Source organism: Equus quagga, chromosome 15 (genome assembly GCF_021613505.1).
Source record: "Equus quagga isolate Etosha38 chromosome 15, UCLA_HA_Equagga_1.0, whole genome shotgun sequence".
Taxonomy (NCBI): domain Eukaryota; kingdom Metazoa; phylum Chordata; class Mammalia; order Perissodactyla; family Equidae; genus Equus; species Equus quagga.
In genome coordinates, this window is record NC_060281.1 from 25648019 (window position 1) to 25675837 (window position 27819).

General features: G+C 39.4%; 1 protein-coding gene across 1 annotated transcript in view; it reads right to left on the reverse strand.

The window, feature by feature from the left end:
• DNAH8 (dynein axonemal heavy chain 8) overlaps positions 1-27819 on the reverse strand; it is a 272886-nt gene that overhangs the window by 114853 nt on the left and 130214 nt on the right. The window contains exons 47-59 of the mRNA XM_046640515.1: positions 26886-27020; positions 25247-25408; positions 22987-23233; positions 22618-22859; positions 22389-22529; positions 20811-21048; positions 15741-15883; positions 15155-15289; positions 14587-14709; positions 9124-9337; positions 6641-6750; positions 2138-2301; positions 332-524 (exon numbers count right to left, since the gene is read on the reverse strand). Of these exons, the coding sequence (XP_046496471.1) occupies positions 332-524; positions 2138-2301; positions 6641-6750; positions 9124-9337; positions 14587-14709; positions 15155-15289; positions 15741-15883; positions 20811-21048; positions 22389-22529; positions 22618-22859; positions 22987-23233; positions 25247-25408; positions 26886-27020 (2247 nt within the window). The remainder of the gene's footprint in view (positions 1-331; positions 525-2137; positions 2302-6640; positions 6751-9123; positions 9338-14586; positions 14710-15154; positions 15290-15740; positions 15884-20810; positions 21049-22388; positions 22530-22617; positions 22860-22986; positions 23234-25246; positions 25409-26885; positions 27021-27819) is intronic.

A 27819-nucleotide genomic window follows, 5' to 3' on the forward strand; every position in this document is an offset into this window, starting at 1 on the left:
CATATCATCTGCAAATAATGATATTTTTGTTTTTTCCTATCTTCTAATTAGATCTATTTTCTTTTTGTCATTTTGTTGCAGCGCATAAAACTTCCAAAGAAATATTAAATAAGTGTGAAAATTGTAGACATGCTTGTCTTATACCTGACTTTAATGGGATTGCTGCTAAATTTCATTGAAAGAAATATTTCACTTGGTGTGTGATGACAGGAATCACAACCCGTAACTAACGTAGAAGTTACCGCAGCTCCGTCGTGGGACTCGAGCGCAGGGAGAAATATCTAGTTAGGTGAGTGGTCCAAAAATCTCTTTTAAAGATGAAAATAAGTACCATTTCATAGATTTTGGGGACTTCAAATGTAGTGTCTTCAGGTTCATCACCAGTTGGTTCAGGCATCTCACGGAGAAAATCTACAAAGTATGGCTCAGGAAGGATATGTGAAGCCACATCTGCGCCAACATTTTCTTCAATTGCACGAATAAGGTGCACATTAAACCACTGCTCATCTTCAGGAGTTATAAATCTGAAATAAAAATACAGTAGTAAAAACGCAAAATATGGAGGCATGTTTCCCAACTGGACGTGGTTCCGACCTCCCTCCACCTCCTCTCAGCCCCCATCCTGCACCCCCATAGCCTCAGAACAGGGAAACAATATGTTCTGCCTTCTGACGAGAAGGACGCAACTCCACCCACGAGACTATAACACTGATGGTGTCACTTATAGAAAAGACGGACGAAGAGTCTCTCCTTGACCAAACAGTCAGGCTCCTCTGAATTTTCTCCCTAATGAGGCCACGACTTTTGGCCTTCTGTGGCCTTCTTTGCCTCACCCAGTTTTAGCAAGAATCTTGTCAGGTCAGATAGGTCAGAATCCCCCACTCCTCCTGTCTGATCACCCTTGATATCTGACCAAATTCCTCATTATCCCCAGCCCCCAGGTAATATGTGGTCACCCCGGCCTGCTTTCAGCACGAATCCTCTTAGGTCAGTTTAGCCAGAATCCTCCCTTGCCCCTGATATTTCCTCTTAGTCATTTTCCAACCTCCCCCATCCTGTTCTTTGCCTATAAATTCCCACCCTTTCCTTGTTGTATCCCGAGTTGAGCCCAATTTCTCTCCCCTAACGCAAAACCCCTCTGCAGTAGCCCCTATACCTATCATGACCGTCCTGAGGAAAGTCTGTGTGCCTTATCGTTTTAGCAAGTGTCATGAATATTCTTTTTTCTTTAACAATATGGATGACTCACTTGGGTGAGGGCAAAGGTCCCTAAAATTTGCAATCAGAATGCAGAAGTGATGACGGTCAGTAGTGGGCAAGCATCCTCTTTCTGGGTTTGTGGGCACACAGTGCATGAAGGTCCTTTTCAGACTTACAATATCAGAGGGGGAAGAGAGAAAGTAGGGGGACTAACATTTGATGAGTACCACCTCTGTGTGAGACACCATGTAGGCCCTTTACAACTTTGTAAGACTGGCATTACCACCCATATTTTATTTTATTTTATTTTATTTATTTTTTGGTGAGGAAGACTGGCCCTGAGCTAACATCTGTTACCAATCTCCCTCTTTTTGCTTAAGGAAGATTGTCACTGAGCGAACATCTGTGCCAATATTCCTCTATTATGTATGTGAGACCCCACTACAGCATGGTTTGATGAGTGGTGTTCAGGTCTCACCCGGGATCCAAACCCATCAACTCCAGGCAGCTCAAGTGGAGCATGCGAACTTAACCACTACACCACTGGGCCAGCCTCAAACCATCCATATATTATAGGGGAGGAAAGTGAGTCTCAGAGAGATGACTGGGCTTATGTACTGGATTTCACCATGCAAAACCTACACAGAACTCACATATTTTAGAAAATATACATAACTACAATTTGCCTCTGAACGCTATCAACTCTCTGACGATGTGATTTAAAAAGATGTCCTGTTGAAATAATACTCAGGTAAATTAGCAGAGTATTTTTTCAAGGTGACCACCAGGTGGGAAATGGCATCAATGCTTCACAAGCCCCAGAACAAAGTATCACAACACTCTTTACTCTATTTATTTGAGTAGATAATGCAGGAATTAATCCAGTAATGTAAACTTCTTATATAGTACATTTAAACTGAAAGACTGTAATGCACACCTATCTGCAATTACTCTATTGCACTCGTGTTTGAAAAGCGACAGGAGAATAGACAGTGAATTACACTCCTCAGCTTTTATGCTTAACATTCCTTGCCAAATTCTGGAAAGATCTCGAAGATTGAAAATGTAATGAAATTTAGCAGGAGTTGGTAGCATCTTCACCTGGAGAGGAAAACAAAAGTGATAATTTCAATTCACTTCACAGATAAAACTGAAAGTAGAGCTGCTTTTAGAACAATTTAATTTCACAAATCCCATTTTAAGCAAAATAGACTGAGTAAATAAACCAAGATTAAGTTTACATTTTTGTCACAGCACTGATGGAAAAAATACATCATAAATAAACCAACATGGAATTTGGAAGACCATAAGCTCTTGTATAGGATGGATTCCAACACTGCCCTACCATCATTAGTTGGCTTCAAATAAGTCACTTTCCCCTAAGTTCTTAAAAACTATGTGAGTCGTGGGAATAAGCATTCCTAATCGTTATTAACCTTATTAGTGCATATATGGAAGTAAGTCATAACAAAAAACTGAAAGTGAGCTGGCTGTCCAACAGTTAAGAACAATGAATGTCCACTTCTAAAGTCACTAATGACTATCTTCTATAGATTGCTTGATTAAGGTCCTTAATGTGTTTTAATTTCCACAAATATATCTCTTCCTTCCTTCCTTCCTTCCTAGCTTCCTTCCTTCCTTCCTTCCTTTCTTTCAAGGAAGATTTGCCCTGAGCTAACATCTATGCCAAGCTTCGTCTGTTTTGTATGCAGGTCACCGCCATAGCATGGCTTGATGAGTGCACAAATACATTTCTATGTCACAATCTAGATTTCAATGTGGGCATCCAGACTCAGTCAATGTGCTTTCATAAATCCATATATCTATAATAAACTGGCCGGCAAGGCTAACATGCAGCTGTAAGTACTGTGTAGTTTTTCTGGGTTTTGTTTGCTGTTTGAACACTAATTTACTGATTATTTCTACCAACTTCTAGAACTCAAACAGGCAAATCTATAACAATGACACATTCTTATATGGTGAGATACCAGTTGAAGGATAAATGTGAGGTGTACTAGGTGTGAGAAGCGTTACCGGCCACACTGAAAGATTGTAACTGTTATCATTAGCATCATTTTAAAGTGAAAACAATGACAATTCTGGAGATACAAAGCAAACTCTCCACATGATTTCAGGAAAGCAAATGCCTTCTTTAGCATCTATTCACGGAATATGCCCTTTCTATAGCAAAAGAGCACCCTATTGAGTTTGTGGAGTAATTTTTACAGCCTAATTCACAGTGCAAGCTAGCACAGCAGGTAGCAGGGGACATAGAACGAAGGGAGGAAGGGTTATTTTATCAGTCACCTTTCAGTTTCCCTCTTTGCCCAGTTCCATTCCAAGCCAAAATGTTTATTCTACTCACCAAAATGTAAAACATACACTTACATTACAAATATGCAAAATAAGGGATAAGGTTATGAGAATATTGCTTTTTTTTTCCTTTGCTATAAAAGACTGCAGCTATGATGGCAGCCATTGGCAACTGAAGCAATCACTAAAGAGAATTACACGAATTCTTTCCCTCTTCTTCTCATTTATTAACCTGCTTCTTTCCTTCTCTGCCAATAATTCTCTTTAATTTTTGTCAGCTTCTTTCTTTCCTCACCTGCTTGTGCTTTAAAGCTATGTAAACTAATATAAAGGCGAAGTGATATACAAGCCATGAGTGGACCAAAACAGTGCTTTGTGAAGATGGGAGATTTGAAGAAAAGATACAAAGAAAGCTGCTTGTTTGGGAGTGGGGAGAGGAGCAAGGTTCACTCGCTTCTCAGTGAGTATTTTTGAGCACCTCCCACTGCCCTTAAGAAGCTAGCACGGTAAAAAGAGCAGCTAAGTCTGCTGCACCAGGGAGCTTCTGTTCCAGTGGGGGAGGCTGACAACAAATAGGAAACAAAGATGTTGATCAACAAACAAATCAACAAACAATAATGAAAGTCATGGTTAGAAAAAATAAAGTAGGATCAGAAGACGGATGGGCCCGTTGACAGTTATTTTAGAGAAAATGATCTGAGAAAGCCCCTCTGAAGGTAAGAATGAGGAGAATGAGTCAAATAAAGTCTAATGGCCCAGGGGCATGAACTACTTGAAGTGTTCCAGGAAGAGTGAGAAGGGCAGCATAGTGGGAGCAGAAAGATGGAAGGCAAGGGGCTGGCCCCGTGGCCGAGTGGTTAAGTTCGCGCGCTCCGCTGCAGGCGTCCCAGTGTTTCGTTGGTTCGAATCCTGGGCGCGGACATGGCACTGCTCATCAGACCACGCTGAGGCAGCGTCCCACATGCCACAACTAGAAGAACCCACGAGAAATATACAACTATGTACTGGGGGGCTTTGGGGAGAAAAAGGAAAAGATAAAATCTTTTAAAAAAAAAAAGAAAAAGAAAGATGGAAGGCAAGAGAGGTAAGCAGGGGCCAGCTCAGGGTGAGTTTCACGGGCTAGAGCAAGGCAGTGGGTTTCATTGTAAAGGTAACCGGGAATCTACCGGTGGTCTTAAGAAGGAGTAATGATCACTGATTGACTTTTTTAAAAAGCACTTTGGGACAGTGTAAAGAGCAGACTCTATGCGGGCAAGAAGAAAGCAAGGAGATTGGTTAGGAAGTCACCGCATGGTCCAGAGGGCAGGCGATGGAAGCACTTATCAGGGTGGTCACAGCGAGATGGCAATAAACGCTCAGCTTTGGGGCATGTTTCCAAAGCATGGTTACTGAGACTTGCTGATGGATTGGATGTAGGGGCTGAGAGTGACAAATCAAGGATGGTGCCCGGTCTGAGAATGAGGACAATTGGTGCTGCTGTTAACTAAGATGCAAAAGTCTGAGGGAGGATCATATTTAAGGACAATTAAGAGTTCTGTTTGGACATGTTAAGTTTGAGATGGTTATTAGAGATCAAAATAATGATGTCTACTAAGTAGTTAGAAATAAGTTTGGAGCCAAGTGGAGAAGCCTGGGGTGGAGGTATTGATTTTGAAGTCATCTGCACAGAGAGGTGTTTAAAGCTTTGAAGCTGGAGGGGACTACCTGGGTAAAGAACGGAGATCGAGAAGAGGTCCCGGCATCAAGATCAGGTGCACTCCAGTATTTAGAGGAGGGGAAGAAGAAGGGGGGACTTAAAAAAAGGTAGCTAGTGAGGTAGGAAAGAAACTAGGAGCATGTGGCCCCTCTGAAGCCAAGTGAAGAAAGTGTTTAGAGGGATCATTTATGTCAAACGCTGCTAAAGAGTCAAGTAAGAGGAAGGAGAAACTAACCTTTGGATGCCAAAATTGAGGTCTTTGGTGCCCTTGATGAGAACAGTGGAAATGAAAGCTTGTGCAAAATGGGTTAAAGATGTAAAGAAAGGTGAGGAAATGAAGCCAGTAAACATTCCTATGACAAAAGAAGCCTTGACGGAAAGACACCAGGAAGGCCAAGGCTTTTCAGAAAAAGACGTATATAAGCACATTAAATTGAACAATAGCTCCACTGGAAAACACATGGATATTCCCGCAGAAAATTGTCTCAGACAGTCAGACCTTGCCATTCATTCTGGAGTTTCTGTAAGAGAGGCATTCTGGAGTTTCTGTAAGAACAGCATATGCAAAGACCCTGTGTCAGCAAGGAGCAGGCCCATGAATGGAACTGATCATTACAGGGAAGAGCGTTTCCTAAGAAACACCCGATTCAATTCCTCCTCTGATAATTCTGTATCTGGAATTCCCCCAGTCCACCCAGGAATCTGAAAGGCTGGCACACTCCAGATTTCCCTAGGACATAGACTTCTGCCCAGATACGTGTAATGGCCTAATGAATTTATAGTGAACCATGACAGCTAATCCTTATCTCCTTCACCATTTTTTGGCAAATATATCAACCTTTTCTTTATCTCAGACCCACATTTAATTGCCTTTTCATGAGTTTGCCTTAAGCCACCTGGTGACAGCTACAGGCCTGCTGAGCTTTGCTCAGGGCACTGACTTGTATATTAAAACCTAGATTATTTTATTATGTAGACTTCCATCCCTCTACTAACGCACGCTCTACCTCGGAGAAACACAGAGACTTTAAGTCTTGGTTAGCCAAGACTATCCAGAAATCCGTGTATTCTCTCAGTCAGTAAACATTTGAGTGTCTGACACGGTGCAGTTGAGGGGAGACAGACATACAGTCACAAATCAGAGTAACAAGTGGAAAAGCAGTCTTCTCATTTCAGCAAAATTCTGCTTAATCTCGGATGTCGTGTCTGGTTTATAGTAATATCTCATACATATGGAAAGCATCATTCAGTCAGAATATCTGCTCCCTGGAAGGAAAAGGTGTCATAAATCTATTTGAGCACCTAATTTGGCTTTTCCAAAAAAACACTACCACAAATGATGTGATGATAACTTCATGAGCCACGAGGTGAGAACTAAGCTGAATAATAGTTGACTTTTTTTTTTATTATTGACGAGAGATAATTCTGTACCTTAGTCCATTGCCACAGCACTCTGCCCACCGAAACTAAATTCGCAATCATCTCACATATTTCAGGTTTGAACTTTCTGCAAGGATCAAAGTATCCACAGCCAATAATTCCTGAAAAATAAACGAGACTGAAGGGACAAGCTTACTAAAAGATTATAAGGTATGTGTTTATCCCTGTGAATAAATTATCCCCGGACTGATTAGATGACATTAAGAATTTCTCTTAAGGAATCAGCTAAGACTGGAAGTCAGCAGCGGGTCCTGTGAAGCTTAGTACGCAGTGGTAAGCATTTTATACGTATTAACTAATTTAATCCGCCCAACATCCTATGTGAAAGAATCTGATGTAGATATTATCACTATTATTACTATTTTAATAGGAGTTTAGTACCTTGCCCGAGGTCACACAGCTTGTGTGTAGGCAAATCTGAGACTTGAACCCAGGGAGCCTGGCTCCAGAACCTGTAAAAACAGCACTCACCCTGAAGCATACGGGAGCTGGAAGAGAACTCAGAGACTATTTCCTCATCTTGCAGATAGGAAGACCAGCCCAGACAGGCAAAGCAAATTGTTCAAGGTCACACAGATCAGTTGTTGATAGACTTGGAATCAGGACTCACATCTCCTGACCTGCAGTCAATCAACACTCTAGCCTGGGCTAGTCATGGGACGGGTCCCAGCAGACACCCAGCACAGTGACAGTCTGACATAATCAGCCTCAGGAAGGGATGGGCTGTAGGTTTACAGACTATTCTTCCAGCTTCAAAATGTCTTTGGTTTTAGACTGTAAAAATAGCTTTACTCCACTTGGCTCCAGTGAGACTATCTGTTGAGTAATATGTTCATCCTGGGCATGGTATTTTCAGAAGGACATGAACATGAATACCTGCACAGAGATGCAGGGCAGGTTTATGAGGGGTGGAGCAGCTAAAGAAACTGGGCTGCATTCACACAGACCCAAGAAGAGCAGCCTTGAGGGAGCAGGAAATGGTCCTCCAAGGCCATGGCTGGTTGCACTAGATGCCTGTAAGGCCCTTTGGCTTCCTGAACTCCTACGATTCTAGATCTCCAACTCCCTGCGGGACAAATGCGTTATACAAGGAGCACGGGGTCTAGCACCAGCCTCTGCCCTGCACTGACTAAATGGCCTTGATTGGGCAGTTATTTCACTCCTCTGAGCCTCAGTTTCTGGTCTGTTTCCATATTTAATTTTCAATATTAATCATATTGAAGGGTATATAAAATAGTTTAACAAATGAGCAAACACTCATGTACAGACCACTAGACCGAGAACTATGACGTTGCCCCAGTACATTAGAAGCTCCCCCAGTCCATCCCCGCCCATAACCCCTTCCCTCCTCCAGAGGAAGCCACTAGTCTGACTTGGTGAGAATCAGTAACTCACTTTTCTTTACAGCTTTGCCACTTATGTTTTTAAATTTTGACCTTTTATTTATTTATTTTTTTTTTTTGAAGATTGGCCCTAAAATAACATCTGTTGTCAATCTTCTTTTTTTTCCTCCCCAAAGCCCCAGTACATAGTTGTGTATCCTATTTTAAGTCCTTCTAGTTTTTCTATGTGGGACGCCACCACAGCATGGCTTAATGAGCTGTGTGTAGGTCCATGCCCAGGATCTGAACTGATGAACTTCAGGCCACCGAAGCGGAGTGTGCTAACTTAACCACTATGCCACCAGGCTGGCCCCCGACCTTTTAACTTTAATTTTTTCTTTCTTTCTTTCTTTTTCTTGGTGAGGAAGATTGGCCCTGAGCTAACATCTGTGCCAATCTTCCTCATTTAAGAAGTTCTGTCCTACCCAGTGGTCATTTAGATATTTTCCTATAAATATTTTATAGCTTTGCCTTCTATATTTAGGTCTTTAATCCATATGTATTGATTTTATCCTTAGTGTGAGATAAGGGTCCAATTTCAGTTATTTTACCATAAAAATTACTTAATATCCCAGTACTACTACCTATTGAAAGTCTGCCCTTTCCCTTCTGAGCCACAGCACTTGCTGTGTCAAATAACAAATGTCCATATACACATGTCAGTTTCTTTCGTGTGTCTTCATGTACATAATTTTTGATGGTACAGTTTATGTGAGCCTAAATTTGGTGTCAAAAATCTCATTTTAATAAACATATCAAAGTGCTCCACTTGCCTTGCTATATTATATTGTTCATCATTCATCCGCCCAAACTTCTCTGGTTAACCATGTCAAGAAAACCAAAACACAAGAGTTCCCCTACCTCCACAGCTGACCCTCAACAAGGCCATTTCCAAATATCCCTGAGTCTTCGAATAGGCTATAAAGCTGAGTATTCTTAGTATTAATCCTTCTTTTCTGGTACTTAGCTCTCCATTTCAGATACTTAACCCCTTCTTCAGACAGAACCTTTTTATCTCTTAAATAAAGTTTTTGCATGGCTTATGTTTATTATGTAATGCAATAAAAAATTAAACACCAAGAATAGTCATACCAAAAATTTTGTCTATGGAGGCATTTGAAGGCAACGTGCAATTAAACACAGTAAACTGTCTTTTTAGACGTTGTGGAATATCATTTCGACCACCTCCGGGGTGAATCATTGCTGCTATGAGCTGCACATCGACAATAGTAGTGAAGTCTCCAGGCTTGTCCAAGCTATACATTCCTTCCATTTCCATCATCTGTCGCACAATCTCATTAGTTATCTGAAATTTTATACAGTAATATTTTAGTAACTTATCACTATCATACTCCTCCATGGCTCCTACAAAATAGCGCAGATGAGATTAGAAGTAAACCTGCAACTCTCATCAGCGAAGAGTTTGTGAATGCCAACAACCACCTTCAAGGCAATGTGACTTAGATGATGCCACTCAGGAACTCTAAACCATAAGTTAAACATGTTTGGTGCAAGTCCAGTGTGCTCTTCACCACATTGATGAAATTAATTTCCAAACAAATGTTGATAAGTGAATTATGGAATATTTGATACAATTACAACAGTACTCAGAGTTACAAATTTTGCCAAAGATATCTTTCACACTGAATATTCAACACTTCAAAATACTTTAAATCAGAATACGGGACAGTCTTACTCCTGAGCTTTCAAAATTACATTGCTGAATGTTTTCATTTGGATTTTATGTTCTTATCTTTTCTGTAGCCTCTCATACTGCTAACACTGCCCCCTTATTGAAATTTCTTCCTCTGTTGGTTCCAGAGGCTCAATTCTTTCCAACTTTGTCTCGTGACTCTGGATTGCTTCCCAAGGCCCCCTTCCTCCACTCATCCTTCATGTGTAACTGTTCTACAGAGTTCTATCCTTGGCCCTTTTCTCTTCTCACTATTTCAGGGGATGCCATCTCAACCCTATACCCTAAAGAATCTCAACTCAAGAACTCTAGCTTCAGATTCTAAGATCCACGCCTGCATATCAAAATTTCTATTGAGTATCTGCAAGTAGATGATACACAAGCACCTCAAATATGATACTCTTTCATTCAACTAACATTTAACAAATGATTACTGTGTGTTTGGCTCTATTGTAGCATAGATAAAAAGCCCTGTCTTCATGGAGCATACATTCTAGTGGCGGTAGACAAAATACATGTGTAGTTATGTGTATATACATATGTAAATAAAATGGTGTGTTATAAGTTTTTTGGAGAAAATGAAGCAGAGGAGGGAAATAGGCAGTGCTCAAGGGTGCAAGTGAATGTGGAAAGCAGAAGAGGCTTCAGCTCATGTGACATAGAAGCAAGGACCTGAAGGAGGTGAGAAAGCAAACCATTTAGATATCCAAGGGAAGAGCATCCCAAATGGAGGAAACAGCAAACGCAGAGGCTCTGAGTGAACATTATACCCAGTACGTACAAGGATCAGTAAATGTGGTTGGAGCAGAGTCATGGGGAGACGGGATCAAACAGGTAGAGTCTTTGGGTCACAGTGAGGACTTTTCTACTTACATTCCACAAGTCTCATGGGAGGATTCTGGGCAGAGAAGTGTGTCATGACCTGACCCATGTTTTAATTGGTTGCTTATTTGAGAATAGACTGAGACAGGTGAGGGAAATAGGGAGACAATTAAGAGGCATTTGTAATGATCAAGAAGCAAATTGTGGTTTGCACCACATGTTTGTAACAGAGATGGTAAGTAGTGGTCAAATCTTGGATATAGTTTGAAGATAGAGCCAACAGGATTTCCTGGAAGATTGAATATGGAGTTGCTATTTCTTGAGATGAAGAGCACTTCTGGAGGAACAGGTTTAGGGAGTAACAGGAATTTGGACCTGGTAAATTTGAAACCCAACTAGACATCTCTAATTGGATAAATGAGCCTGAAATTCAGGAGCTCTTCTGCTTATAGATGATATCTAAATATGCCTCCACTCTCCTCACCTTATAGGAACTGCGGAGAAGTCTACCTTCCTTGGAGCCCTGCTGAATGGGAGAGAAAAAAAGAAAAGAAGCCTTCCCTGAGAGGTTGTGGCCTCAGAATAACACTTGCATAGATTTGCACCCTGGGTAAGCATAGCCTAAGTGAGCCAGAGACATTCAAATCTTAACCTTGCTTTGCAATGATGTTGACTGAATAAGTTCCCAAGGACCTGGCAGAAGAAAACTCAAAACCTGTCTGGATGAGGGCACATACATCCTAGGCTTCAAGAAATAGCCACAGATAATTTTTAAAGGGCAATGACCTAGCAAGCAAAGATACATACAGAAAACAAGACAGTTTGAGAACTATTAAAACCACAAAGAGCAGAAACAGACCCACATAGACTTCACATGCTGGAATTAACAGACACAGATTTCAAAACAACCATGCTCAACATATTTAAAGAGAGAACAAATTTGAAAATATATGCAGAGACTAGGAATTATAAAAAAGGACAACATATTTGACAGAAAAAAGAATCAAATGGTAACTGGAATTAGAACTCAACAGATAATTTGACAATAGATTAGACAAAGCAGAGAAGAAAATTAGTGAAGTGGAGGACAGAGGGAGAAATTATCTAGAACATAAGCATTGGCGAGAGAAAAAGTTGGGATGCATAGAAGAGAATTACAGAAACACAGAGGGTACAGAAGAAAGTCTAATATACATTAGAGTCTGAGAAAAGAGGAAAGAAAGTGAGGGAGAAGTAATATTTGAAGAGATAAGGACTGGGAATTTTCTAGAAATGATGGAAGACAGTAAACCACAGATTCACGAGTCCCATTGAACCCCAAACAAATAAATACAAATAAATCTACACCAAGGAACATTATTAAAAGAAGAAAAAATTGGGGCCAGCCCTGGTGACCTAGCGGCTAAGGTCAGTATGCTCTATTTCAGTGGCCCAGGTTCATTCCCTGGGCGGGGACCTGCACCACCCTGTTAGTGGCCATACTGTGCTGGTGGCCCACATACTAAAAAATAGAGGAAGATGGCACAGATGTTAGCTCAGGGTGAATCTACCTCAGCAAAAAAAGAGAGAGAGAGAGACAGAAAACTTTATAAGAAAGTAAGGTAAAGAGAAGGTCTTAAAAGCAGCAAGTGAAAAAAGGCAGATTAACTTCAGAGGTGCAGTGATTAAGTGGTAGTTGACTTAACAGCAACAAGGAAAACAGAAGGCAGAAATAACATATTGGACGTGCTGAAAGAAAATAACTGCCAAGTGAGATTCTTACATCCAGCAAACATACCTTTCAAATAAAGAAGATGAAATAAAGACACGTGCAGGCAAATAGAAATTAAGAATTAATCATTAAAAAACCTTCTCTAAGGGAATTCATAAAAGCAGAAGGAACGTGATACTAGATGGAAGACCTGAGAAGCAAGAATGAATAAAGAGCAAAGAAAGTGGTGAATATGTGGGTAATGCAAATGAAGAGTGAATACATAAAACAGAAAAAATAATGTCTCATGGGAGTTCTCTTTAAAAAGAGAGATACAGACTTAAAATATAAGTCAACAATAAAAAGATGTCAGGAGAGAGATAAAGGAAATTCAAGTGTCCAAATGTTATTGGATATGCAAGATGAGAATAAAAGGTTTGATTATCTTTATTTTTGATATTCTGTGTATGCAGGATGTACTGTCTAGGGTTAGGTAACCAGCAGAACATAAAAACTCAGTATACTATATAGAGAGTAAACAAACAAAAGGAAAGAAATCAACTTCCTAGAGAAATAGGAAGAAAGCTGCAACACAACGATGCTCAGCTGAGGGCGAGGAAATGGAGGTGTCGGAGGTCCAGGAAAAAGAAGGTGGTTTGAAATAGCCATCTCACAGAGCAGGAGCCTGAATGGAAGTGTAGCAGAGGAGCAGACGGGACTAGGATGTAAAACATGAGACGTGCAGAATAACGGCTGGGCAGCACTAGGAGCTCAGCTGAGGTCCATGATCACAATTTTAAAGTGAAACTCAGATTGTGTGGGTTTCTCCAGGCAGTTTAGCTGCATAGGAACGGGTGGGTGGAGAGCAGGCAGAGAGTTTTAATGGGACTTTAACGCGGTTAAAGCTTTCATAAATGAGTAGAGGGTGTATACTCCAGTGATTATAATGAGGGATCATGGGAAAGGAAGTGAGGAAATGGAAGGTAGTTTCATGACGGCAGGAACAATGGCTGGTAGCGCCATCTGGAGTTCTGGTAGCAGAAGGAATGAGCTACAGAGAGTGGACATGATGATCAGAGAACAAAATGCTTGAAATTGAGATAATGAAGGGTCACAGTTACCGATAATGCCAAGGTGCAGGGTATGACTGCATGAATGAGTAATTCAAACAGGGTGGAAGGCACGATCGTCGGGAGGAGGCAAGGTGAAGGAACCCAGAGGCCAAGATCACGTAGATATTGGCATCCCTGAGAATTATGACAAGCAGGACTAGCTGCATAATTTGTGGGGCCCAAGGCAAAATGAAAACACAAGGCTCCTTGTTCAAAAATTGTTATTAAGAATTTAAAGACGGCTACGGCAGAGTACCGAACCGTGTGCAGGGCCCTTTGAAACGAGTTCCTGTGCGACAGCAAGGGTCACACAACCACGAAGCTGGCCCCGGGGACAGGGACACTGCTGGAGGGAGTGACAGTGATCCAGGAATTGAAATCTTCAAGGAAGGAAGGGGTGTGATCTGAGGGTCCAGGATGGCCGCAACAACAAGCGGAGTGTGGAGTCAGACTGAAAGGATTTTGGGGAGTAGGGAAACGAGAAGCAAGGAGGACATCTCCCTTGCCTCCGGGCCCAGGGCTTCAACTTGAGAAGTCTTCAACGAAAGCAGCGTCTGGAGTTTCCATTAGAGCAAGAAGGTGACGGGAAAGTTCAGAGAAGAAGTTGAATTTACAGGGCATTTTGTGGATGAACTGCAGCTTCCGGGGGCACACTGAAAGGTCTCAGGAGTTGGGAGCACAGGAGATGGAGTCAGAGAAGGGCCACACAGAGCTGTCTGGGGATTGGTCTCAGGATGAGCTGGGACCTGGGGCTCCGGGTAGATGGTGTTGATGAGGCAGAGGAGACGGTGGCGGGAAGGAGGTGTTGGGGCTCTCACCGGGAACACACACAATTCTGGCATCAGTGAGGCTCTCTAATGGGGAGTGACTCTGCGGTGCAAAGGTGATCACAACTAGGACAGTGGTGGGTGGCAGAGTTATTGAAAAAAAGTGTTTTCTACCATCAAGTACCCTCAGAGAGAGTATGTAGAGTAAGAGGTCAGAGAGCAAGGATAAAACCCTAAGAAAAGGAAGAGAGGAGCCAGAAAGGGCCCTGAAATCAAGCAGCCGGAGACAGGACGGCAATATTGCAGAAAAGTGCATAGGGATTTCAAGAAGGGAGAAAGTCAGCTGTAACTGAGAAGTCCAAGAAGACTGAGAATTGTTACTAGGCTTCATAAGATGAAGATTATTGACCTCTTTATATATAACTAAAAATACTGATTAAATATCATCTACAGGAGATATTTTAGTCATACCTGATCTCCCCATTCATTAATCACAGGCATATTAATATCATCAATAAAGACTGTCATTTTTCTGCCTCCTGGTGGCCCATATGTGCTTCCCATACGTTTATCCACGTAGCTTTCAATTGTTCTCTACAGGAAAGGAAATGGTTTGTCTTATGCATTAGATTTCAATCCATATTACTAAAAACGATGAGCATGGTTTTCAGATAGAATAGAATTTATTCAATATGTATAAATATAATTATTAAAATATATATTGTGACATTTTTAAAAATAAGTAATTTAATCATTAATTTATAGGAAAAGAGATACACTGCAAAGTTCAGCTTCGGCCTCAATATTGGTCCTAAATATGCAATTTGCTTTTGGCTTCTATCTCAGCCTGAATGCCAACTGCAGTATCATTTCTTTTGAGATATATATGTGTGTGTGTGTGTGTGTGTGTGCATATATATAGATATATATACACATATGGGTAAATATACATAAATGTTTTATATGCATACACATTTTATTGTAACTATCACTTAAAATATTTACTATGCTTATTACTATGGCAAATGATGAGTTTTACCTGAAACATCATTGGTTCCGTGGCGGATGAAAAGTTCAGACTTTTGGATAACTGTACTTCAGGATCATATTTTTTCAAATAGGCCTTAATCATTACAGTTTTTGCAGTTCCCTGTTCTCCTGTGAGCAAAACAGCCTGCAATCACAGGACAACCACGTTGAAATGTGTCACAACGTGTTTAGTTTTAAATATTTTATGATTCTATTATTCTTTCATTCCATAGCTTAATACAACTACTCTTTAGAATTACACTTACATCAAAAAAATCCTAGTGGGATTAAAGATTTAAATGTAAACATATACTATAAAAGTACTGGAAGAAAATATGGGTGAGTATTCACATGACCATAGGAGTGTGAAAGGACTTTGTAAGTAGACATCCACTTTCCTTAGCAAGGTGGGAGTATGCAATTCAGGCGATACTGAGTTAAGTGTATCCTGGGACCTGGCGTTCATTTGTCAAACGTTTCCCTCAAATGACACTACTTCCACCCCTTGTGCTGGAATTTAATTTTTCTATCTGTAGTGTGTGAAAAGGGATGTTTCCTTCACGGTTTGCAATCACCTAAGAAACTAACAAGCTTACCTTATGTTGTTTTGCAATGGTGTCTATCAAAAAATTTGTTCTAACATTGTCAACATTTGGAACCAAAATTGATGAATATTCTGGGATACTGTCAGTTGGATAATAATATGGCTGAAGTTTCTTATTCCAGTGCTCCCAATCACCTATAAAATAAGCAAAAATTGATTTTAATAAAACTGCATTCTTCGAAAGTCGTCTTGGAAAACAAAAATGCAAGTGTTATAAACAATCAACAGAATCTCTTAAGTATTTAAAACATTTTCGTAAAATACGTAAACACGTCTGCTTATCTAACCTATGTGGCATTTGATAATTTAAATTTGTTTTGCCTCTTTGCAAAGTCAGTTTTTAAATTGCTAAATTTTTCACCTAGAGAGATCTGGCCTGAAATGGAATTAGAATCAGCTAGTGGTAAAACCAATGACGTGTTTAGTATCCGGTAGGAAATCCACATCGACTGAAAGCATGGGAAAGACCAAGAAAGCAATGACTGATGACTGGACATAGGAAGTGTGCTGTGAGAGATGGGAAAAACAAATGTGGCCCTAAACTTAGTGTAATAGAGAACCCAGACTCCTGACTTACTTACTGACTGATATTATTGCTGTAAAAATTATTATTACTACATTTCATCAATGCTAAGAAAAAAATTTTGTTTTTTTACAGAGAATTTTGTGGATGAATTGCAACTTCTCTGGAATTTAGCATTTTAGCATCTCTGGAATGCGCCTTACAATCTACGATGGCTTACAGTCGATCCATCACTGCTGGCTAGGCAAACTTGGTCAGAGATACTCAAATTGTTGCCATTTAAATTGAATTGCTTGCATTGTTGATATTGCATTGTTGAGTTTAACTGCTATTTTAAACGTCTTTAAAAAGATTATACTATGATTCAGGATTGTGCAAAAAAAAAGTTACTGTGTACACGAATGCATGGAAAGAGAGCAGAGGAGCACATATTTGAGCAGTAAAGCAAATATTCGTCACTGGAGGAATAACCTCAATTTCAAGTTTCCTTGCAAAAAATCACGTCATATGGTGAATGTATGTTTAACTTTTAGAAACTGGCAAACTATTTTCCAAAGTGGCTGTATCATTGTGTAATCTATGAGAGTCCCAGTTGTTCCACATCCTCGCCAATATTGGTATTATTAATATTTTTTAACTTTAGCCATTCTAGTAGCTGTATAATGATATCCCATTGTAGTTTTAATTTGCATTTCCCTGACGACCAATGACATTGAATACCTTTTCAAGAGCTTTTTTCACCATCCATATATCTTCTTTGGTGAAGCATCTACTTAAATTTATTGCCCATTTTTCAAAAAAAAATTAGATTGGCTGTCTACACATTACTGAACTGTTAAGAGTTATTTATGTATTCTGGATAAAGCTCTTTTATCAGTTATATACTTTTCAACTATTTCTCCCCATTTTGCAGACTTTTTTTCCTTTTTTCAGGGAAAGATTGGCCCTGAGCTAACGTCTGTTGCCAATCTCCCTCTTTTTTTTCCTTTTCCTCCCCAAAGTCCCAGTACACAGTTGTATATCCTGCTTGTAAGTCCTTCTAGTTCTTCCATGGGAGCTACCGTCACAACATGGCTACTGACAGACAGGTGGTGTGGTTCTGGGACCAGGACGTGAACCCAGGCCACCAAAGCAGTGAGTACCAAAACTTAACCACTAGCCCATCAGGGCTGGCTCAGCACTTTTTATTTTCTTAACAGTGACTTTTAAATAGCAAAAGATTTTAATTTTTATAAAGTCCAGTTTACCAATTTTTTCTTCTATGGTTTGGGCTTTTTTGATCCTATCTAAGAAATCTTTGTTTAACCCAATGACACAAATATTCTTTGCCTTCTTCTAGAAATTTTATAGTTTTAGCTTTTATGTTTAGGTTTATAACCTATTTTGAGCTAATTATTAAGATGAGTTTTGTGGATAGTGTGAGGTAAGAGTCAAAGCTCTTTTTTTTTTTTTTTTTTTTTAACATTTGCCTGATCTGTTGCTCTAGCACCGCTGGCTGAAAAGCCAGTCCTTTTCTCCACTGAATTACCTTGGCGTCTTTGTCAAAAATCAACTCGCCACATATGTGTGGGTCTATTTCTGAACTCTATGCTCCTTCGTTGATCTATATATATATACCCTTCCACCAATACTACACTGTGCTGATTACTCTGGCTTTACTGTAAGCCTTGAAATTAGGTCACGCGAGTGCTCCAACTTTGTCTTTTAAAAACTGATTTGGTTATTCTAGGTTCTTTGCATTTCCATATAATTTTAGAATCCATTTCTAACTTTCAACAACAAAAAAGCCTATTGAGATTTTCACTATGATGCCCTGAATCTGTATATCAATTTGCAAAGAAATAACATCTTAACAATATCAAGTTTTCTGGTCCATAAACATGATCTCTCTCTCCATTTATTTAGGGCTTCATTAATTTCTCTCAGTACAGTTTTGTGGTTTTCAGTATACAGATCTTACACATATTTTGTTAAATTTATCCCTAAGTATTTTACTTTTGGGATGCTATTTTAAATGGTATTTTAAAATCTCAATTTCCAGTTGTTTGTTGTGAGCATAGAAAAATACGGCTTATTATTACATATTGTTCTTTCATCCTGTGGCCTTGCTAAATTCATTTACTAGTTCTAATAACTTTTTTAAGGATTCTACGTATGGTCATATCATCTGCAAATAAAGAGAGATTTACTTGTTCTTTTCCAATTTGTAGGTATTTATTTATTTATTTGTTTGTTTACTACATTATTGCACTGTCTATAATCTCTAATACAATGCTGATAGAAGTGATAAGAAATGTATCCAGAATTTGAAATATGAAGTACATCTGAAAAAAATAAAAATTAAAAAAAAAAAAAGAAGTGATAAGAAAGAATATCCTTGTGTTGTTCTTAATCTTGGTAAGTATTTAGTCTTTCACCATTAAGTGTATTGTTAGCTTTTTGGTAGATGCCCTTTATCAGAATGATAAAGTTCCTGTTTCTAGTTTACTGTGAGTTTCATCATGAAAGGATGTTAAATTTTGCCAAATGCTTCTTCTGCATCTATTTAGATGACTGTATGGTTTGTTTGGGTTTTAGTCTGTTAATATGGTGAATTATATTGATTGGTTTTCAAATGTCAATCCAACCTTCCATTCCTAGAATAAATGCCCACTTGGAATTAACATATTATCCCTTTTATATACTATTGGATTTAATTTGTTAAAATTTTATTAGGAAATTTATGTCAATGTGCCTGAGGAATACTAATCTATATAAAGCTTCCTTTTCTTGTAATGTCTTTCTCTGGTTTTAGTACCTGGATAATACCATCATACAATGGTCTGGGAAGTGTTTCTTCCTTATACATTTTATATACTTTGGAAGAGTTTGTAGAATTGGTATTATTTCTTCCTGAAGTATTTGGTAGAATTCACCAGTGAAGTCACCTAAGCCTGGAGTTTTCTTTGTGAAGGTTTTAATTAGAAACTCAATTTTTTTTTACTAGATATAGGGTTATTTAGGATATCTATTTCTTCTTGATGAAGTTTGGTAGTTTTTATCTTTTGAGGAATTTGTTCACTTCATCTACATTGTCAAATGTATTTTTCACAATGTTGTTTCTAATATTCATTCTTATTTTTAATGTCTGTAGGATCTGTAGTGATGTTTCCTCTTTCACTGTGGACAATGCTAATTTATGTCTTCTTTTTTTTCTTGATATCTCTGATGAGAGATTTATCAAATTTATTGATCTCTTCAAAGAACTATCTTTTGGTTGGCTCTGGATTCTAAAAGAATTCATATCTAGATTTAAGGATGCATTTAATTGCTAGTTTACTTTTGGAGTTAGAGCTCCCTTTTATCATTCCACATTTTTAATACATCTAATCACTTGCTGTAGAATTATTGGTCATTCTGTTAAAGATGGCCAGCAGAAAAATTCATTTACCTCACTCTCTTTATAAAGGTGCTTTAAAACACAAACTTTCACTTAATCCCCATTTTCAGCATGATTCTCATACGCTTCAAATGCGCCTGGTGTCCCCTAAGTCTAGGCAACCCTGTGTTTTACAATCTTCAAACAATAGTTCTTTGGCCAGTGTGAGGTAGGTACAGTTGTCTAGCAGCCTGGCTTTGGAAAGAGGACCTGGAGGTCTGTTTCTTAAACAGACTTACAAGCATCCCTCTGGTTTTCACCTCCACCTTCACCCCGGTTTCCGATGCCTGAACCCTTTGAAGGCTCTGTGGCGTACACTACATTGCTTCTCAACTCTTCCCTCTGCCGGTTTAGGGCTTCCCTTTGCCTAGTGTGCTAAATCAGTTGCCACTTACTTTTCTGCTCTCTTGCATTCAAAATGTCATCATTACTGTCTATTCTCCTGTTGTATTTACCCTTTTGATTTATGCATTAAAACAAAAAAAAATACTTTTGCTGTTTTGGGGGTTTAGGAAGAATCAGGGGTAAATACAGTTTTTAGGAAGGATACTTTTTCTTCTCTGGAACTTAGAAAAAATGGGAGGTTGGCTCTGGATAAAGGCACCATGCTCACGGGCATTTCTTTTGGTGAGAGGTGAGCTGGGCCCTGCCACACACGGGAGGCTGGGGGCTGAGGTGACAGCACTGGACCTGGCTGAGTCTGCTACATGTAAGTAGGATACCATCTGCTTGGTTCCTTCTCTACTTATTCTGACATTTCCCACAGGGAAGTTGTGAGACTGCTCTGTTATGCGCATTACCGTGCTTTGCATCATGAAACGTCTGTGTTCTCTACACTGCTACCTTTCCTCTTCAGGCATTAGAAAGTAGGCGAGGCAAGAGGTATTGCTAGCTTACGTATGTCACTTAGGCCACTCTAAAAGGAGAAGTCAAGAGTCCCTATATCAGTTTCTGACGTAGCCAATATGGAAAATTCTACTATTCTTTGCATATATAGCCTTTAAAAATGGTATTAGCAATTATGTTATTCATAACTGGTTTAATATTTGTCCACAGAAGAGTTTACATTCTTCCCACTTAAAAAATGTCATTTCATTTCAAGTGTAAGTCACTGTGCTTACCATAATCTGTAACATAAAACTCATACATGGTTTGATTTGTGCCTTTAGGTATTTGCGGCAAATCTAACTTGCTTTCATGATTTCGTAAAAAGCCTTCAAGCTTGTCTCTGCTTTCCAATTCCAGAAGGGCTCCTAAACTCCACATTAGGCCAAACACAAATAATTTATGAAGATGTTCGACACATGAAATACCACCTTCTTCTTTGGAGGGAATCAAACCTTCCAGGAGATTGAGAGACTGAAAATATTTGAAACATAATAAAATAAATCTTTATATTTAAATTTTTTATACAAAAATTTTAAAATAATAATAAATGTAAATGAAGGAGGGAAAGAGAGAAGAAAAAAAATATATCCAGATACTGCTTGATCACTGTCCTAGAGCCAACAGCATTTAGAAGAAAGGCCACCTGTTTAGAAGGGCTGCAGGGTCTCGCAGTAAAGGATGCTAACCTGGGAATCTGGAGGTGTGGTTTCTACCCCCAGCTCACGCCACTAATCTCTCTGAGTCTCAGTTTCCTGATCTGAAAAGAAGAAGGCCTACACTAAGAAAGTTTCTGGTTCTAAGGTTTGGTTACTCCAAATTTTCTAGATCAAAGATTTTAGTTCTTTCTAACGATTTTGCAGGGCTCAGCAAACTGTGGTCCCAGGGGTCAGCCACCTGTTTGGCAAATAAAGTTTTAATGAAACACAGTAACATTCACATACGCATTGAGCCTGGCTGCTTTTACAATATAACAGCAGAACTGCGTGGTTGAGACAGAGAATTATGCAAAGCTGAAAATATTTACTATCTTTCCTTTAAAAAAATGTGTGCCAACCCCCATCAGAAAGAAATCCATCTAGGGTAAGACAACCTCAGTTTTTAAAAACAAAATTATTTCAAGATAAGATTTTTACTTATATAATGCAGTTTAAAGTAATCACTAAACAATTCATTGATTTGGGCCTTATGTATTATTCCTAACCTACCCACCCTCACTGATGGACAGCACTTACACTAAGAGAATCCAAACCCTAGAATGGATAATGAGAAATCACCTATTCACTAGAATCGGGAGAGCCTTTAAAAATCTATGATTACTTCTGTTTTTTCCAAAGACTAATAAGGAAAACTGAGTATAAGAAAAAAACTACCAACTACTCAGAGAATTGCTTAAAGTTTTCCCTATCTGATATATATTAAACCTGCAAAGCCAAGATTGCCATCCAAGTTTTCCTGACGGCCACCAGCCCCTTTCTGTATGTTTCCGTAGAACTGCCAGCTTTATTTATTCTGTCTACTCTCATTATTGAATGCACTTTCTGGGAAGGTGGCTAAGCTTAACGGTGGGAAAGACAGTTCATTTCTCTGCCCCTGACAACACCCCTCTGGGAAATGAAAATAATAAAGAGACGGCAGTAAGAGCATTAATGAGATCTTTAATAGAAATCAAACTTCTCAGACCTTTCATAGCCACATCATAAGAAGATTTCTGTGGACTGCACGAATTTTCTATTTCAGATGCCCCTAAGCTGCAACTAAGTTGAAACAAATACCTCAAGTGTAAGTAGTGAATGCACAAACAAAAATCTTACTTGCATAATGTAGTTGCACTCTAAGAGCTGCATTTTTGGATGGAGGTTTAGTTTCATAAATGTATATGCATCTTCAAATATTTTATCATACAGAGCTAGGAACACTGAACCCTCCTGTGTAGTACGCTTCTTCAGCCAAGCCTGCAGCAAAGAAACAGAATCTCTGTCTGTTAAGAAAGTGACCCATGGAAAGATGCTGAACCTGCTTCTGCAGATCTCTCATCCTCACCTGTAATATGGGCCTCCAGCTGAGGGCAGAGCTGCTGATGTAAACCATGCCCATCCTTGACACCGTGGCAGGAGAGGCGTTCTCGATATTGTGGACTTCAAACAAAAGCTTACAACTAGGGGCCATGGGGATGCGATCTCCATTAGCCAACGTGAGAGTTTTATTGTCGTCCAACACAGAATTTAAGTTCTCGATCCAAATGGCATCTACAGGGCCGTCTAAAATAAGGAAAATATTTTCACCTGCAAACAATTAAAACAGAAAATCACTTTTCACTTGCAAATAATTAAAGCAGAAAATTCAACAAATAATTGCGTTATTCATAAACTGGCAGGAATAAAATAATCCCAAAGGAGAGTTTATGTATACCTTTTTTAGCTTTTAACGTTTTTCTCCACAGTGTAGAAAAAATCCCATCTGTCCAGTCATTGGTAGCAGTGTCCAGTCTGCCAAACATCTGTGGCGCGGTAATAGCTTTTGGATTCATTCGCATTTCTCTGTGAGGCCTTCCGCACTCTGTTAATGCCTTCATCAGGATTGTTATAACGGTCGTCTTCCCGGAACCACTGGGTCCAAGAGTCATCAAGCCGTGACGTACCAGTGATGTCTCGTATAACTAGGCAATGAGACAATCAATTGAAAAACGTAACTGATGAGTCTTTTGCTGACATTCATAGAAGTAGGGTGCTGACATTTAGAAGGCTTTCAATAAGCACTTCATTAAAGTAACTAGCTCACTATTTAAAAGATGAGAAAATGTAAAAAGATGTTTTTTGTTTTACCTGATGTGGATAGCAGATTAGCACCACCTTATAAAAATGATATAAGTAATAAAGTAATGACGACTTGGAACTTGAATTACATCTTGGAAATAATTAATTCAGGATTTAGTTTTTGCTTCTCAAACTACTATTCCTTGTGATTTGGGTTTGCTGATACACAACCAGCAATTTTTCCACTTTCTCTGCATGCAATGTGATGATATTGCCCCCTGGTGGTGGAAAGCAGCCACACAAACAATCATGGTGAAGATCCAAGCTACACACCTGCCTTGTGGTTCCCCAGAAGCACAATTTGAGATGAGGATTCCTGTGCAAGTGATTTATTCAGGGAATGCTCGCAGGAGAAAATGATAAGGGAGTGGGGGAAGTGGGACAGGAGAGGGGAGAAGCCAAGCAAGGTGTGACTGAGGACAAAATTCTGCAGAGGGCAGACTTAAGACTGGTCCTGCAGGGCACTCTGGAAAGTAAGTTACAGCTCAGTGTTTGTTCCACCTGGAGGCAGGGGAGCTTGACCTTCCTACTCCATCATCCGTCAGTCCTTAAGTAAGGAGAGATTGGTTTGGGGGGTGGGTGGGAAATAAACTCCCAGGCACGGCACTGCCTGCAGTTCGGGGCTGCCAACCCAAGTGGCTTCCATCCTTCTGAAGGGAGTGGTGAACGTGTGTATGAGGGTCACATGGAAGCTGGGGAAGGGGCACAGAGAAATGGTGAAAGACACTCAAGGAGACATCCTAGAATGTGGACAGTGTCTACTGTAACATCCCATCTTTTGTTTCCTTAATAAATATAAGAGGTCAAAGGCCTTACAGCTGATCAGAGGTAGAATTTGAGTTATTCTCCTAAAATTTTAGATAGAAATTTATTACTACTGTAACCCATAGTTTAAAAGCAACAAAGCACTAGCCGTAACATTATTTTAAAGACTAATGTTATTGACATCTAAAAAGAACACAATATTCTAGTCCCCCACTCATTCAGATGGCTAGGATTTTAGTACTCAGTATACTATATGCATATATAAAAAATGATGTTTTACCAGAAATTAAAAAAAATTACATGGTTTCCAATACATGGATGATGAAAAATACTTAAACTTTTAAACTTTATTTCCTTGTAAGATTTGGATATGTCTCATATATTTGCACTTCTTATAATCTGGCAAGAACAGTAAGTTGAAAAAAGAATTGTTATTTTTCAAACGCAGTTTTTAACACTCTCCACAGTTTCAGTTCCTTCATTTTCCAAAAGCCCTGGAAAATATCCCCAAAGCATCAACCTCACAGAGATTTAATACTGTGTGTCTGCTACAGCTTCTCGACTCTGCTAATGAAGTGGTTGGGTGGTTGTCACAAGAATGAAATGTGATGGACAGAAAGACACTGAGAGACACAGGCAAAGGATTCAAGTCGTAGAGTAGGTGTGAACATGTTCACACACACAAAGCAGGAGCAAAGTAACACTGCCAGATTCCTAGGGCTCCATGCCCTGCGAAGGTGCCCAGCCATGGGTGAGACTGCCAGATCAGCACAAGAAGTCAGCTGGATCATTCCATCTCCCTGGATTTTCATAACCTACTATCCCCTGCTAACCGTTCTTGAGTTTCTGGTTACCACCTAACCTTCTCACGGTATAAGTAACCTCAGTAAATTACTGTGAGGCAGGGTAAACCCATCCATCCCTCTAGGACCAACACATCCCCCTGAGGACTCTTCTTGAAATGATGTATTTTAACTCAGTTTCAACATTTACATCAAGTAAGACCAATATCATGAGTTCTTCTCCTCAAATGGAAATCTTGAACAATGCACACTTACTGTCATACTGATAATAGATTAAAATTTCTTTACCTGCACAAGTTTGAGATTCCAGGGTGGATGGTTAATCAAACCTTCTATCTGAACCTGGTTGGCTACTGCAGCTTGTAGTTCCACATAAGTATTACTATCCAGTTGTAATCCGGGAAACAGGTCATTGATTAAGCTGAGGAACAGGGGTTCATCTTCATCAACCTAAGATGGCATCGATTAAATTCACTTAGTCAACAAATATTTATCAACCAGCTAGGAAGCACATAGCTCTTATCATTTCATGCCCAGAGAATCATTTACTACTCTTCTAACCAGAATTGTACCCTCTAGTACTTTCTCCCTGAATACCACCACCAAATCCACATTACCAACATCATTGCACCCAAAGTTCCTTGGCATTCAATGTGTTTTATAATCTACCGCTCCAAGGTTTGATCTCATTACTTTATCATATGAATGCTTTTCTTCTCAGAGACAGATATACACATCAGTCTTAAAAACAAGCAATTAATAGTCCCAACCCCATAAGAATAGAATATTAATATTTTGTTTAAATAAGGAAAAAGTCCATAACCTTGCGTGACTGGCTCATCCAACACTGGCTCGAAAACCATCAGAGCAGAGTTCTGCCTTTCTTATAAACAGTAGGTTTGAGTAAAGTGACTCTAATCCTTATTTGCTACGTCTTGAATGCTAGATCACCCCATTTCCAACTGCTGACCCCTTCTGATTTCTCCTTACTCTCCAGGGCTCCCCTGATGCATTCTGGAATTCTTGTCTAGGAGTTTCAAGAATATTATGATCTAACGGAGGCAGTGAAGGACACTGAGCAGAGGACGTGGCATCAGAACGTCATGTAGATTTTTATTCCTGCTTCTCCACTGTGACTGTGGATGAGCTCTCTAAACTCTCTGAGTCTCTGTTCCCTCATAAGTAAAATGACAATGAGCACACAAGCCATCCATATCCCACAGGGTTGCTCTGAGACTCAAACAAGACAACACCCTGACAAGGCTTTGTAATAGTATGGAAATACAAAGATGTTAATTGTTCATTTTTCTAACTAGAGTATGAGCTTCCTAAGAAGCATTTCTTCCTCAACCTGGTACTCCCAGGGCATGGACACAATACACAGCATATAGAACCCTTGAATAAATACCACATGAACCTGTCCATCAGCTAGTTCAAAACAACCCGGCCATAACGGTGACAAGCACGAAAGCCATGAAATAGCTATTATAATCTCCAAGGCAAACTTTCAACGTATTTTTGGAAAGTAGAAATGGTGCTGACATTTGGGGACACACATAGCTGAGACAAGCTAGTCAAATACAGAGAAAGCAAAAAGTTCTCATGATTCTCTGTGAATCCAGATTTTGATGCTTAGTATTTCTCTTACGTTATGGATAATGGTGAAGGATTGGACTAAAGTTTGGGGGCTGAAGGCTGTTTTACAGCACACAACTGATAAGGAGATGCATTTCTAGGCCATGGCGGTCAAACAAAGCCACGGAGTTTTTTTCCTTCTTCTGGAAGCACAGTGGTAGCTTCGCACACCTATTGTCCCTGCAATTATTAATCTCACGGCATAACGTGAGCCAACCCCCCTTTCTCAGCTGAGTAGAAAGAAACCAGGTCAAAATCCTGAAAGAGGAGTGAGTTCAGAGAAAAAAGATACCAATTTAGAAAGGTTCATATCTCTTAGTCCTCTCATGACGGTGCTTAATTCACTATCTTCTGGTCTGGCTCTTTTTTGAGATCCAAGTGTCCTCAATACAGATAGAATATTTCTCAACCCAAAGTCATAATGAACCTAAAATGAGAAAAAAGATTATTTAGTTGAAAAACTCTAAATGTAGATATCCTGTATACATAGATATTCTGATACTTAGACTGCAGTTTTAGAGCGGCTGAGCTGCAAAGTTTTACTAGCTCAATTCTCCCGCCTTTCCTTTGACTGAAAAGTGACCCTTCCATTGGGAAGATGAAGCTGTACGATACAGCGTTCACACTTAAAGTATCTTTCGAGAATAAGATAGTCTGATACAGTCTGAGAGGCAAATAGATTTAAAATGCATAACTAACAAGTTATATACTATGTGATTCTATTTATATAACATTCTTGAAATAACAAAACTAGAAAGATAGAGAAAAGATTAGTGGCTGCAAGGCGTTAGAGATTTGGGAGAGAGATGGGGGTGGCTATAAAGGGGCAGCAGGAGGGAACCATGTGGTGATAGACAGTTCTATATGTTGGTTGTGGTGACAGTTACATGAATCTACACATGGCACAACTGCACAGAACTACACACACACACACAAGTGCATATACTATCGATGACATCTCAGTAAACTCTGTGCATTGTACCAATGTCAGTTTTCTGGTTTTGTTATTGTGCTACAGTTATAAGATGTCAACACTGCAGGAAGCACAGTGAAGAATACACGGGACCTCCTCATATATTTCTTTGCAACTTCCTGTGGATCTGTAATCATTTCAGAATAAAAAGGTTTTAAAAATACATAACCAATAGGTCAAATTAATTATAAATATATTTTAGAAAAGAGGCAATGAGATTTTTTTTTAACTCACTGATTATCATTTATTAAGG